The sequence below is a fragment of the Saccopteryx bilineata genome, chromosome 7 (assembly GCF_036850765.1).
Source record: "Saccopteryx bilineata isolate mSacBil1 chromosome 7, mSacBil1_pri_phased_curated, whole genome shotgun sequence".
NCBI lineage: Eukaryota > Metazoa > Chordata > Mammalia > Chiroptera > Emballonuridae > Saccopteryx > Saccopteryx bilineata.
In genome coordinates this window covers 91301232-91314075 of record NC_089496.1, presented here as the reverse complement: position 1 = coordinate 91314075, position 12844 = coordinate 91301232, and the positions used below count along the sequence as shown (strand labels likewise).

The 12844-nt window shown below is 55.0% G+C and overlaps 1 protein-coding gene across 5 annotated transcripts in view; it reads left to right on the top strand.

Moving 5' to 3' along the window:
- SH3PXD2A (SH3 and PX domains 2A) overlaps positions 1-12844 on the top strand; it is a 251755-nt gene that overhangs the window by 152726 nt on the left and 86185 nt on the right. For all 5 annotated transcript variants that reach the window (XM_066240342.1, XM_066240340.1, XM_066240341.1 and 2 more), the window contains one exon: positions 12255-12283. In XM_066240342.1, coding sequence (XP_066096439.1) covers positions 12255-12283 — 29 coding nt within the window. The remainder of the gene's footprint in view (positions 1-12254; positions 12284-12844) is intronic.

Here is a 12844-nt window from a genome sequence, read left to right as displayed (position 1 = left end):
AAAGAGACAGGAAATTGCTAAGCATGGTCTTAGGAATCAGCTGGCACTGGCTTCAGATCTCAAGCTCTGCCACTGTCTAGTGACTTAACCTCTTTATGTTTCAGTTTCCTCATCGGGACAATGGATAGTGAGAGTACCTTGTTTGGGGGCAGTCAAGAGAACCGAGATAGTGTATGTGAAGTACAGAGCCAGCACCTCCGGCACACGCACGTGCCCTTGTTCTCAGACGTGGGTGCACAGGGCAGACAGGCAAAGGCGGCAGTGCGCGTTGTAGCCCCAACTGGGGCAGGGACAGGGACGCCCGTGAAGCAATTGTGCAGGATGCCAGAAGGGCATGCCGGCTCCCTGCGGAGGCCACAGCGATTTCCTGACGACTCGGGGTGATGTCACAGAGGAAGGAGCAGGGGGACCAAGGCCATCCTCATAAATGGACAGGAAGTGCCTCGAGTCACCAGAGACTGTCCCAGCCCTTTTGTATTTGCACAAACTGACATCTGGGCTTGCTGACCCATCTGTAGTGATCAGGAGCACCTGCTGGAGGGAGTGGCACTTCCACTGAGCTTTCCTGGCGAAAGGAAGGGAGGGCAGAGACCCAGGGCCTGTCTGCAGCACAGCTCAGGATAACACCGCAGGTCTGGCCAGCCCCCAGGACCGCTGGTGGCCCTGAGCCTGGTGGCCATACGCAGGGCTTTTGTGCATTCATTCAGCAAACACCGACTGTGCCCAGCCCTGTGTGAGGCCTGGGGAGATGTCATAGTGCCTGCCTCATGGAACCTAGAATGCAGGGGAAGAAATGACAAATTCATAATACCAAAGGCAAAAGCTACCACGGGAGGGGACAGGGCGCTGCTCTAGGCTGGGTTTGGGGGTGGGGTGTTGGGAAGTGGCCTTAGGCTGGGAGCTGAAAAGGGGAAGGAAAGAAAGTCGAAGGGGCACCGAGCCCAGGACAGCATCAACCCAGCATCACTGTCCCCAGGATTGACAAAAACTGCTGAAACCGCCTTTCTGGAGATGGTGAAGCCTGCCCTGGTGAAGCAGGCAGTCCTTGGGCTACAGACCCAGGAAACAGGTCAGCTCTGGACGTGGTGGGGACACATTAGAATCAGAAAGCACTGTGCCTGCCTGACCTGTGGGCACAGATGCTGCTGTGTGTCAGAGCCAGTTTCCCTCTTGCTGGAAGCTGTGTTCACTCACAGCAGATTAAAAGCTGTGACCTCCCTAAGAATGTGTCGAGAACTGGGTAGTGCAGCTTTGATATTTCTGGCCCTGACCCTGCCTTCCTATTACCTTTCTCTTCCCCACCTATTCCTAATTTAGCTTATCTGTCTGGATTTTACAGGTGTCCTTATCAGACACAAGGTGGTAAATGATTTGAATGCTAGGGCAGCTTGGGCTCAGATCCTGTCCCTGTCACTCACAAGCTGTGTTACTTTGGGCAACTTACATGCCCTCTCTGATCCTCCATTTCTGTCCTGTGAAATGCTACATCGGAGTATTGTGAGGATAAAATGAGCTGATGTGTCAGAGCTTAGTTTGGTACCTTTATAATATAAATCCTTGAAAAATGTACCCTTCTTGTCAGTGATAGTATTAGTAATAATAATGACAACAGCAATAACACTAGTAGCCATATAACACCCTTTGGGTAAGAGGGGATTACTCAGGGGGAGAGGGGCTTCGCAGTGGTGACTCCTACCAAGGCCTGACCCACGGGCTGTCCCCTCCCCATTTCCCACCATGCTCTGGGGTTCGAGAGTTATACCTGCTCCAGGGCCTCAAGGGACTTCTCCGTGGCAGAAGCTCAGTTCTCATCACATAGTGGAAGATGGAAGTGGTGGCCCTGGGTAGCCTGCTGGGATCTGGAACAGGAGCCCCGGTGAACAGCGACCTGACTGGGTTAGAGCCGGGCTGACTTGGAGGGGACAGAGCAGGCCTAGTGCTGACAGTGAGGCCGGCTTACCTCTGCTACCTCTGTAATTTTCTAAATAAACGTTCTCTTACAAATTTGAAAAAAATTTAATAAAATTTAAAAATAGTAGATAACAGCATAGGGAATCAAGTCAGTAAAATTATAGTGACTATGCATGGTGCCAGGTGGGTACTGGAAGTATCGGGGGACACGACACTTTGTGAAGGGTATGATTGTCTAACCACTGTGCCGCAAGCAGGGAGCGCTTGGGCCAGCCTCCCGGCATCCCAGCCCCTGCTTGAAGTTCAGCCAGGGCTGGGGGGTGAGGGGTCGTGGCCAGCGAGCAGCCTGGAGGTCTGCTTGGCAGTGGGGCCTGGTATCTGTTTGTTATGCACACGGTCTGTTGGTCAAATAAGTTTGTAAATATGATATATAGGTTTGCTCGCTTGTAGTTTGCATTGGGTGTGGGGGCCAGGCTGTAAGCAGGCAGGGCCGTTATAGCCTAAGGCTTAGTTTGTTTTGTTTTTTTTTACAGAGACATAGAGAGTGAGTCAGAGAGAGGGATAGACAGGGACAGACAGACAGGAATGAAGAGAGATGAGAAGCATCAATCATTAGTTTTTTTTTGTTGTTGTTGTTTTTTATTTATTCATTTTTAGAGAGGAGAGAGACAGAGACGGAGAGAGAGAGGAGAGAGAGACAGAGAGAGAGAAGGGGGGAGGAGCTGGAAGCATCAACTCCCATATGTGCCTTGACCAGGCAAGCCCAGGGTTTCGAACCGGCGACCTCAGCATTTCCAGGTCGACGCTTTATCCACTGCGCCACCACAGGTCAGGCTCAATCATTAGTTTCTCATTGTGTGTTGCAACATCTTAGTTGTTCATTGATTGCTTTCTCATATGTGCCTTGACTGCGGCCCTTCCGCAGACTGAGTAACCCCTTGCTGGAGCCAGCGACCTTGGGTTCAAGCTGGTAAGCTTTTTGCTCAAACCAGATGAGCCCATGCTCAAGCTGGCGACCTCGAGGTCTCAAACCTGGGTCCTCCACATCCCAGTCCGACGTTCTATCCACTGCGCCACCGCCTGGTCAGGCCTAAGGCTTAGTTTTAAGAACAGCAGAGGCACTTCCCACTCTAAGTGACTTTGTGTCAGACTTCCTTGTTTGTATATTGAATTAAAGGTTTTGATTTCTACACTATAAAATGGGGCAGATGGCCCTGGCCAGTTGGCTCAGTGGTAGAGCGTCGGCCTAGCGTGCGGAGGACCCGGGTTCGATTCCCGGCCAGGGCACACAGGAGAAGTGCCCATTTGCTTCTCCATGCCTCCGCCGCGCCTTCCTCTCTGTCTCTCTCTTCCCCTCCCGCAGCCAAGGCTCCATTGGAGCAAAGATGGCCCGGGCGCTGGGGATGGCTCTGTGGCCTCTGCCTCAGGTGCTAGAGTGGCTCTGGTCGCAACATGGCTACGCCCAGGATGAGTAGAGCATTGCCCCCTGGTGGGCAGAGCTTCGCCCCTGGTGGGCGTGCCAGGTGGATCCCGGTTGGGCGCATGCGGGACTCTGTCTGGCTGTCTCTCCCTGTTTCCAGCTTCGGAAAAATGAAAAAAAAAAAATGGGGCAGACTGGGAGTTTACTCTCTCTCTCGGTTCCTGAGATTAGCATTAGAGGAGAGAGTAAAGAAAGGAGAGGAGAGAAAGGCCTCGTGGAGGAGGCCAGGAGAAGCAGCCAAGATGGCGGAGTGCTGAAGGAGAAGCCAGTTTGTGCAGAGAGAAGGAGATGGGAAACAGAGGTGAAAAAGGCTGGTGAGCTAGAAACCTTTGATTCTAGGAAACTCGGATAAGTCAGTGGCTTTGGGAGCCCTGAATGGAAAGGGAAGTGTTTTCCCACTGTGTGTATTTCTTACCTGCTGGGTGCAAGCTAGGATTAAAGATGATAGCCCACCAGTTCTTGGCTCCATTGTTTCATTACCATCTGTCCGAAACAAATGCGAACCTGCATAGGCCAGGCGGCTGTGATGGTGGCCGTGGCTACTGGCTTTACACGGTCTCATAGCCATTCCTGCCCTTGCACCTTTGCTCACATTACCCCTTCCACTTCAACCCTCCTTCCTGCCTCTGCTGTTCCTAAATAGTCACCTTTCAAGGGTAGCTGCAGCGCCCCCTCTTCTAGGCAGCCCTCCCAGACCACTTTGATCTCCCTTTCCTGGCTGTCCCTGTACAACATCCGCTTTTGACGGGCCTCTGGGGCACCTGATTGCAGGATGATTTCCATGGTTTCTTTTCCTTGGGGGGGTTATCTTGTCCCTCCAGCTAGTCGTGTGCTCTGCGAGGGTAAAACTGGGCTTTCCCTCCCTCTCCTGCTCAGACTCAAGGCTGGGTCTGCAGTAGCCCCTCTGCTAAGACATCGGTTGGTGGGTGGGTGGGTGGACATGGACTTGGAGAGAGACAGGGACATGGAAGACCCTTTTTGTCCTCCTCTCCAGGGACTTCATAGTTGAACCTTATCACCGCATATTGTCATTGCCCCTTCTGTGGTTTCACAGACCTGGCATGCAGTCCCCAGCAGTCCCGGGAGCCCCGTGGCCAGGAGCAGCCTGCAGAGTAGTGAGCAGGAGTGGTGTAGCCCGTGGGAGCTTACCATACTCCATGGCCAGTGAGCCAGACGGCTTCCTTTCCCACCTAGAAAACCAGCTTTGTGCCCCACCACCACCACCGCCATCGGGGTGGGACTCCTTAGAGTGCACACAGGTGGGAACCCAGGCCCGTTTGTTTCTATGGTGCCAGGTGGCCGCGCTGGGCCACAGAGCCCGAGTCTTGCGAAGTCCAAACCAGCGCAGCTGTCTGCACTTCCTATATTGTGGCCACCGTCCACACTGCGCATCTAGCCCCACAAGAGCCCAGGCTGTTGTCTAGGGGCCCCCTTCAAGTGCCAGATGTGGTTCTAAGAGCTGTGTACATTGTCATAGGTAACCCTCCCCACAACAAAGGTAGGAACTGTTTTTATGCCCTTTGACGACTGAAGGTCCGGAGAGGTTAAGTGGCTGGCCTGTGTCATGAAGTAGTAAGTGGCTGAAGCACTCACTGGCCTCCACCCACATTCTTAAGCTCCTGCTCCGAGGCCTGGGCATGGTGGAGCTGTCCCCAGGACATTTGCCCAGAACCCTGAGGCAAGTCAGAGGAGATAGACAGATATATAGTGCTTTGTTTTTTTGCTGTGGATGGAGCAATGGCAGAGGCCGTCTGGGATGTTTGGGAAACAAGCCCAGTGCCTGGGGTCTGCAGGGCCATAGCAGTGGCCTCTCTGGACACAGCCTAGGGGTACACGAGACCCCTTCCCTCCCCAGGAATTCCGCTTTTTCACCCAGGGTGGGAATTCCAGCCTCTCTGGACTGTCCACACGGCCACAATGAGGCCCATTCTCAGAACCCTGGAAAACACAGCCCCTGAGGAGAAAGGATGAATTCTTGTTGGACACAAGGGCCTTCAGTGCTACAGTGTAGATCAGGGCGCAAATGGGGGTAAAGCACGGCATTCATGCCCCCTCCATCTGTCTTCCCTGGAGGTCGCTGGCTGCTCGAGAGCATTCTGGCAAAGGCTCTCAACAGCCAGAACAAAACCCAGCTCGGGGCTCTGTGGGGGGGAACCCCCACATTCTCCAGACCTAGGCTGGCCTGAGCCCCTGTGCCCAGACCCTCCTCTCCCGCTTTGGGACTGGCACGCTCTGTCTCGCTGGATCGGTTTCAGAGAACCAACTGCCCATGAGGATACACAGGGTAGCCTCATTTTGGAAGGGAAAAAAACTGACGTTCTGAGGATTTGTCAGTTTTTTGTTTTTTTTTTTTCTAAAATTTTTTTTTTTTTTTTAATTTTTTAACAGAGAGAGAGAGTCAGAGATGGATAGACAGGGACAGACAGACAGACAGGAACAGAGAGATGAGAAGCCTCAATCATTAGTTTTTCGTTGCGCATTGCAACACCTTAGTTGCTCATTGATTGCTTTCTCATATGTGCCTTGACCGCGGGCCTTCAGCAGACCGAGTAGCCCCTTGCTGGAGCCAGCGACCTTGAGTCCAAGCTGGTGAGCTTTTTGCTCAAACCAGATGAGCCCACGATCAAGCTGGCAACCTTGGGGTCTCGAACCTGGGTCCTCTGCATCCCAGTTTGACGCTCTATCCACTGCGCCACCGCCTGGTCAGGCGATTTGTCAGTTTTTATAACTTTTTCCACCACAGTAAGAAATTTCGCATCACAACCCAATACAGCTAGACAGATAAGACAAGCAGGTAGATAGACATCTGAAACAAGTTTCACAAAACAATATTTAACCTTACTAGGGGTGACTTGACCACTCAGTCTCTTCTTGTTTAAATGCTTGTTGGGACACAGTTGATTTCAGAACTCACTGATGGGTGATGGGCTGTCGTTTGGAAAACACGAGTCTGGAGCCGACTGCGCAGGTCCACCAGCCACGGAGGGGCAGAGCCAGGCCCAGAACCTGGGGCTGGTGACATCACTGCCAGACTTGTCACAACCTCTCTCCCACTCCACCCCCTACCTACCTACCTCGCCTTCTAACAAAAATCTCCCTTCAGTGCACCCAGACATTGCTTCCTGATCCTGAGACCTGCTGGATTTCACCGCCAGACATCACAGTCCCTCTTCTCTTCCCTTCCATCCTGGCTTTTCCCTGGCTGTTCCTCTACTTGCTCACCCTCTGGTTGGGGCTGCTTGTTCCTGCTTCTAGAGCTTTACCCCCTACCCGCTCCCCCCCCCCCCCCGATCCTCCACAGCCGAGGTCCCGGTTCCCTCCGGCAGGAAGCTGCCTTGGGTGACCTGCTGCCCAGCATCGTTCGGTGCACTTGGGACCGTAACCATCCCTGTGCCTCTTGGAATATCTCGGAATGTAAGGTTTCCCATTGTGCTAGGCGACTTCGTTCCTTCAACTTCCCCCCAAACTTGCAGGCCAGGTCCTCCATTTCCATTCCTCCTGCGCCTGCTCAGGCCTTCTCGAGCTGGCATACAGCAGGAGCGGAGAAAGTGCTTATTGGCTGAGAACAGCAGTCACAATCATCATGACATACCTCAAGGGCTCCATGTCACTTCCAGGGCCAGGGTTGCATAACAACTTCCCCAGCCCCCATATTCTAGGCACCACCCATGTCCCGAAGACCACGAGGCTCTCAAGGTCACCCAGAGCCATCTGGCAAACTGGCCAGCTTCTCCAGCAGTTCTCAGCGGCAGCAGACCCTGCAGACAGGTGTCCTGGGCCGAGCAGCCAATGTCAGCCAGCAGACAGCGGGTGAGAACATCAGGCTGGAAGTTTGTGCATGCGTGTCCTCCCCTGCCAGGACACTCGCTGGCGGGAGCAAGAATGAGAGGGGGTGGCAGGTGTGGAGGGCAAGGCCCTGTAGCACTCACAATTCCACCTGGCAGGACTCAGAGCCTCCCACAGAGCTGGCCCAGGCCGACGGGGCTCCCTTTCTGCCTCCTCCCTCGCCTCAGTGGCTCTTCCTGGCACTGCCTCTCATTCCGGGAACGCTGCCCCTGCCCCGCAAGATGGTTGCCTCCTTTCCCCAGCAGCAGTCTGCTCCCGCCGGATACGGTGTCCTCTCCCTGCAGCCTGATTCCTGGTGGGCTTCAGCGTGGGGAGCACGCAAGGTTAGGACTGTCAGTGTAGCTTCCTGAGCCTGGGCAAGCCACGTACGCCCTCAGGACCACAGTCTCCTCATTCAGAATATGGATTACCACCACCTCTGCCTGCTTCAGAGCACTGAGGTCAGGTGCCTGCTGGGAGCTGTCAAGGGAGGGCAGAGCGAGGGGAGCGAGTGCAGAAACGCTGGCTAACACGCACGAATGGCTAAGTGCCTTTCCCATTCCCTCCTTCTAGCCTCTCCCCCTTTGCTTTCTCCAAGGCCAGCAGCTCCTTCACCAGGATGTCTGTGGCAGGGACACAGCCCGTCTCACCAAGAGAAGTGAAAGGGCTGAAGAAATAAAAGAAAAGCTGACTTTTCTGGGTGCCATTAGCATGAGAACCCCGGGCCCTTCGCATCTCTTAGTTAGGGGCTCTGAGAGTTGGCCGCTCTGTGGGAGGCCAGTTCCAGGCTGTAAGTCCAGAGCAGGTCAGCGGCACCCTGAAAGGACGAGTGTTGCCAGAGGAGCCAGGATCAAACATTCTGTGTGTAGAAACAGGCTTTTCCCGGGTGGACAAGACTCGATAGAGACCCAGGTTGTGTCGGTGTTTGTGAAAGCCCAAAACTCGGAAAATGAGGCTGGAATTGCCCCCATCGGGCACTGTGCTGCCAGCATCATGGTGAGGTCCTTAAGAAGAAGCCACATCCCTTTGTTTTAGGGGGCTCTGCAGGCCTTTGCCATTTGGGTAGCAACTAAGGCAGGCCAGGTCCAGGTATGAAAGAATAATAACAAAGACAAGTTACACACATCTTCTTCAGTGCCAGGCCCTCTGCGAGCCGCTTTATGTATGTATGTATACCATACATTTCTTCTCCCCCAAACCCTGAGGGGTTGGCATTGTCATTATCTTCATTCTACAGAGAAATAGAGGCTCGAGGTGAAGCAAGGAGCTCAGGGTGACTATCCAGCAAGCAAATAGCAGAAAAGGGGGGTCTGTCTGCTTCCAGAACCTGCCCTGTGAACCTCGTTCTGAACCTCATCCAGTGAGGGTGGGCCAAGAGATGAACTATTTGTATCACGTGGGGTGGATGGGGCCTCAGCAGTCCTTGTTCAAATGGGGGGAGGGGTGGAGCTGGGTAGGTGGAAGTTCTCCCATGGTTTCCAGCCCGGCCAGACCAGTGGACCGCAGGGTAACCAGCTGTCCCAGTTTGTCTGTAACTTTCCCAGCTTGAGTTCTGAAAGTCCTATGTCCTGGTTTGCCTGGGATGGTTGATCACTGTATCCATGGTCTTTGTCACCTCTGGACCAGTTGGAGAGAAAGCCAAGTGGCCTGATGTGAGGACACAGTGAGGACACAGCCCGGGAGGCCTTTTCAATTACATTAGCTTCTGGCGGCACTAGAGGGAGTCGCTGGCTCTCGCCTCCCTCCCCTCCCTCCCTCCCTCCCCTTCCCTCCCTTCTCTCCCTGCTCCTTCCTGTGGCTCCCTGGGAGATAGTGATTCAGCAGCAGGTCGGAAGCAGGCTAGACTGTGACCTACCCGAAGTGAAATCACTCACCGGTGGGTGGGGCTGTCAACACCAGCTCAGGGCAAGAACCAGAGCAAGGCAGGGAGGTGAGGGCAGTCTTGACTTATTTGGGACCTGGACCCCAACAGAGGGCTTGCAGTCTTGCAGGAGGTAGGCATGCCAGAGACAGGGAGCCCTGCCCCCTCACCCCCCCACCCTGTGTGTGATGCATGGGGAGTCCCAGTCACTGGATACCTAAGCTGCTTCTCAGCACATTCAGCAGCTAAAAATACAAAAGGGCTTGCTCAGAGGTGCTCTCCCGTAAACTGCTAAGGGGCTGGAGGCCAGATCCTGTGAAGGACAGGTTCCCGTGCCTGCCTGCGTTCCCTCCATTCGTATAGCTCTGCTGCCCGCCCCGCCTCCAGGACTCGGCCTCCACTCCGTTCACTCTGTGTGCTTCTCAGGCCCCAGGGCCTTGCATCGTCCTCCCTCCCCTGCACCCAGTGCTCCAGGGGGTGGCAGGATTTGGGGATTTGCCTTGAGCCCCCCTGAGTAAGGCTTAGGTTCTCAGTGTCCAAGCCCAGCCTCGCCTACTCCCTGGAAGACCTTGAACAAGTTGTCTAGTTTGTCTATGTTTTGCTTTTCTCACCTGCAAAATGAGGGACCACACCACCTGCAGAGGTCTGGGAATCTTTGGTGGGAAGGGCTCCACTCAGGCTGAAGTGCAGGCCAGCCAGAGGATGCACCACAAAGCTGATTTGACACTGCAAGCACAGTGTTCTGACCAAGCAGAACCGTTTCCGAGCGGCGGCTGGGTCTGATGGAAACTAGGGTGCAAGGCCTGGAGTGCCCCTGGCCACCATTCCTGCCTACATGTCAGGGTGGTAGCAAAGGGGGCAGCAGCTGTGCTGGCTCCCAGGTTCTCAGCCAACACTGGCCCCGCCTCATAAGCTTGCTTGTTGGAGATGCAGACAGGTTGGGGTGGGACCCCACATCCGAATTTGTAACCGGCTCGCCAGAGGATCCCGTCTAAATGACCAGGTTGGGAATCACTGACCTGGCCCTGGCACAGAGGAAGCACTCAGCTTCTGGGAATTATGTCCCTCTCCCATTCCAGAGCCTCGGTGTACTCCTTTGTCACAGGAGAATGACCCGTGTGCGTCCCCCTCCCCCAGGGCTGTTGACAAGCTCCAAGAGAATCCTGGGCAGCCTGCAGCTGCGCAAACAGGGAGAAGGTGGCCATCACTGTGCGGAAGGTACCCCCTGTCTGGACTACTGGCAGCCAGGGAGTGGTCAGTGGGCCATTGTAATCCCAGGCCCAGAGGGCTTCCCCTGCAGGACCAGTGGGAAAACAGAGAGGGGGTGCAGGGAGGGGCAGCTCCTCATCGCTGTGCATTCTCTGCCCTTCCCTGGGCCTCACTCCGCAAAACAGCCTGAGAAATGAATTCCCCCCTTGGGAGCGGCAAGTCTGCTGGGCAGGACATAGCCACCATTCCATGCTCTCCTCTTCCTCAGTGGGAATTCTCCACTGAGCTTCACGGGGCACAGCCAGGCCCTCCTGGACAGTCTACCTGTCTGCCTTCCGCCCCAAGGACACGAAACTGCCAGGCTGAGGAAGGGGCACATGGGAACTCATCTTCTTAATCCTTGGGAGACAACAGATTCAACAGATCCCTCTCCACCCCGTTCAGCCTGCGTTTTCATTTCTGCAGGTGGGCTTGTGAACCACTGCCCGTGCCCAGGTTGGGTGACCTTGGGCTGAACCTCTGTTTCCTCATCTGTGAAAGGGAGCGATAGGACCTTTGTGATGTGATGGAAAGAAGCATGGAATTAGAAGGGGGTTCTCAAACAGGGGAGTGGGCCTCGGTTCCAGCATTCCGATTCACTGAGTCTGAACCCAAACTTTAGGAAACGTACAACTCGAGGAGCGGGGGAGCCCCTTGCCCTTCGCTGTGCAGGCCAGTTACCTCGGAATTTACCAAGCGTCCCCAAAGCCCAGGCTACCCTACTCCCAGATTTCCAGAATTGGAATCTCGGAGAGCCTCCCTGAGGTCGACACCTTCCTTGTAAACCTGCTGTCCCTTTTCACTGAGTCCTCTCTTTCCAGCAGGCCGACCTAGCTGGCCAGTTGGCTTTGACCAAAGCCCGAAATGGGCATTTTTATTTTTTCCCAGGGGAAATGAAAGGCATTTCCTCTGGTCTCCAGATATATCCCTACACAGCTCCTGAGCACTTCACAGAACCTCCAGCAGCACTTTCTGGGCTCTCAGTCTTTTTTTTTTTTTTTTTTTTAAGATTTTATTTATTCATTATAGAGAGGAGAGAGAGAGAAGGGGGAGGAGCAGGAAGCATCAACTCCCATATGTGCCTTGACCAGGCAAGCCCAGGGTTTTGAACCGGCAACCTCAGCGTTTCCAGGTTGACGCTTTATCCACTGCTCTCAGTCTTCCCTGAGGGTTGTGAATGGAAGGAGTGGTGGCAGGGGCCAACAGCTGGTGAGCACAGGAGGGCACCCGGAGGCAGGATTTGGGAAATAGCCTGATCCTGAGGCTGGGTTAATTAATTCCTAGCAGGGAGCGTGGGTCTAGCGCAGGGGCAGACTTTATTCAAAGGGTCACACAAATATATAATTATTTGGAGGCCAATTTGAAGAGAGGAAAATGTGGAGGAAGATAGGTTAAGGAGGTAACATTTTAGTAGTGACTTAAAAGTTGAATGGGCATGAGCTGGCAATGCCAAGAATTGGGAGTGGAAGGCCTGCCGGGGTGAGGAGCAGGCCTGGGTCCTAGCAACCACCTTCGTCCAGAGCCTCAGTTTCCCTATTTACGCAGTGCGTGGGAACCTACCTTGTCCCCCTACGGAGGAGGAGGGAAGGTGCCTAGGGAAGGGAAGAGCGGCCCATGGAGCCCCTCCTGTAGGGCTGGTCCAGGGCGGGGCTGGGCGGGGTTCGAGGACGGGCGGGCGGGGCGTGGGGGAGGAGCGGGATGGAGGAATCGTGCCGAGGCCGGACTGGCTGGGGACCCACGGGCGGGCGCAGCGCGCAGTGCGTGCGGCTGCGGAGCGCGCGACTCGCCAGCCGCGGGGATCACATGAGCAGCGGTGCTGGTGCCGGGACCCACCGCAGCTTGCTCGTGGGCGCCCTGCAGCCGCAGCCACGCAGCCTCGCGCCCGCGTCCAGCGCTAACCATGTCTATCTGTTGTTGCTTCTTTTTCAGGGACTATGGCAGTTCCAAGAGGAAATCAGGTAAGGGAGCCTCCGGGCGTTTTTCCCTCCATCCTCCCCTCCCACTTCGTGCATGCACCTCTCTGATCCTGCGGAGGACTATCTTGGGGGTTGGGGGTCCCTGCCGGTCTGCCCTGTGTGTCTTGTGGGGTTGGGGTACTCCCTTCATGCCCCTAAGATCTCTTGTACTTGCGCTTTCTCTGACCATTGAGTCCCCCGGCTGTCCCTTGTGGAAATGGGGGGTGGGTGCATGCGGAGTGCAGGGGTGTCTCTCGAAGGGCCTAAGCCCCCACAACATTGGCAGCCAGTCCTTTCCCTCGTCCCCTGGCTGCAGTGCCCACTGCTGCGCCGGCTGTGACTTTTCCTTGGCTCCTCCTTTCAGTGGTGCGGTGGTGTTGGAAAGGTTAGGACGCAGGGTGTTCCCCGTGGGAACGTGACATGCAGGACTGGAAAGGGGGGTCGTACTTGAGTGACTGAGTTTTTAATGGGTGCAGAGCAGACTTCCCCCCCCTCCTCCAACTCTTGAGTGTTCTTGCTGCGGTTGTGGAAGCTCTGCGCGGTGGCAGCAGGAACATGAATGGG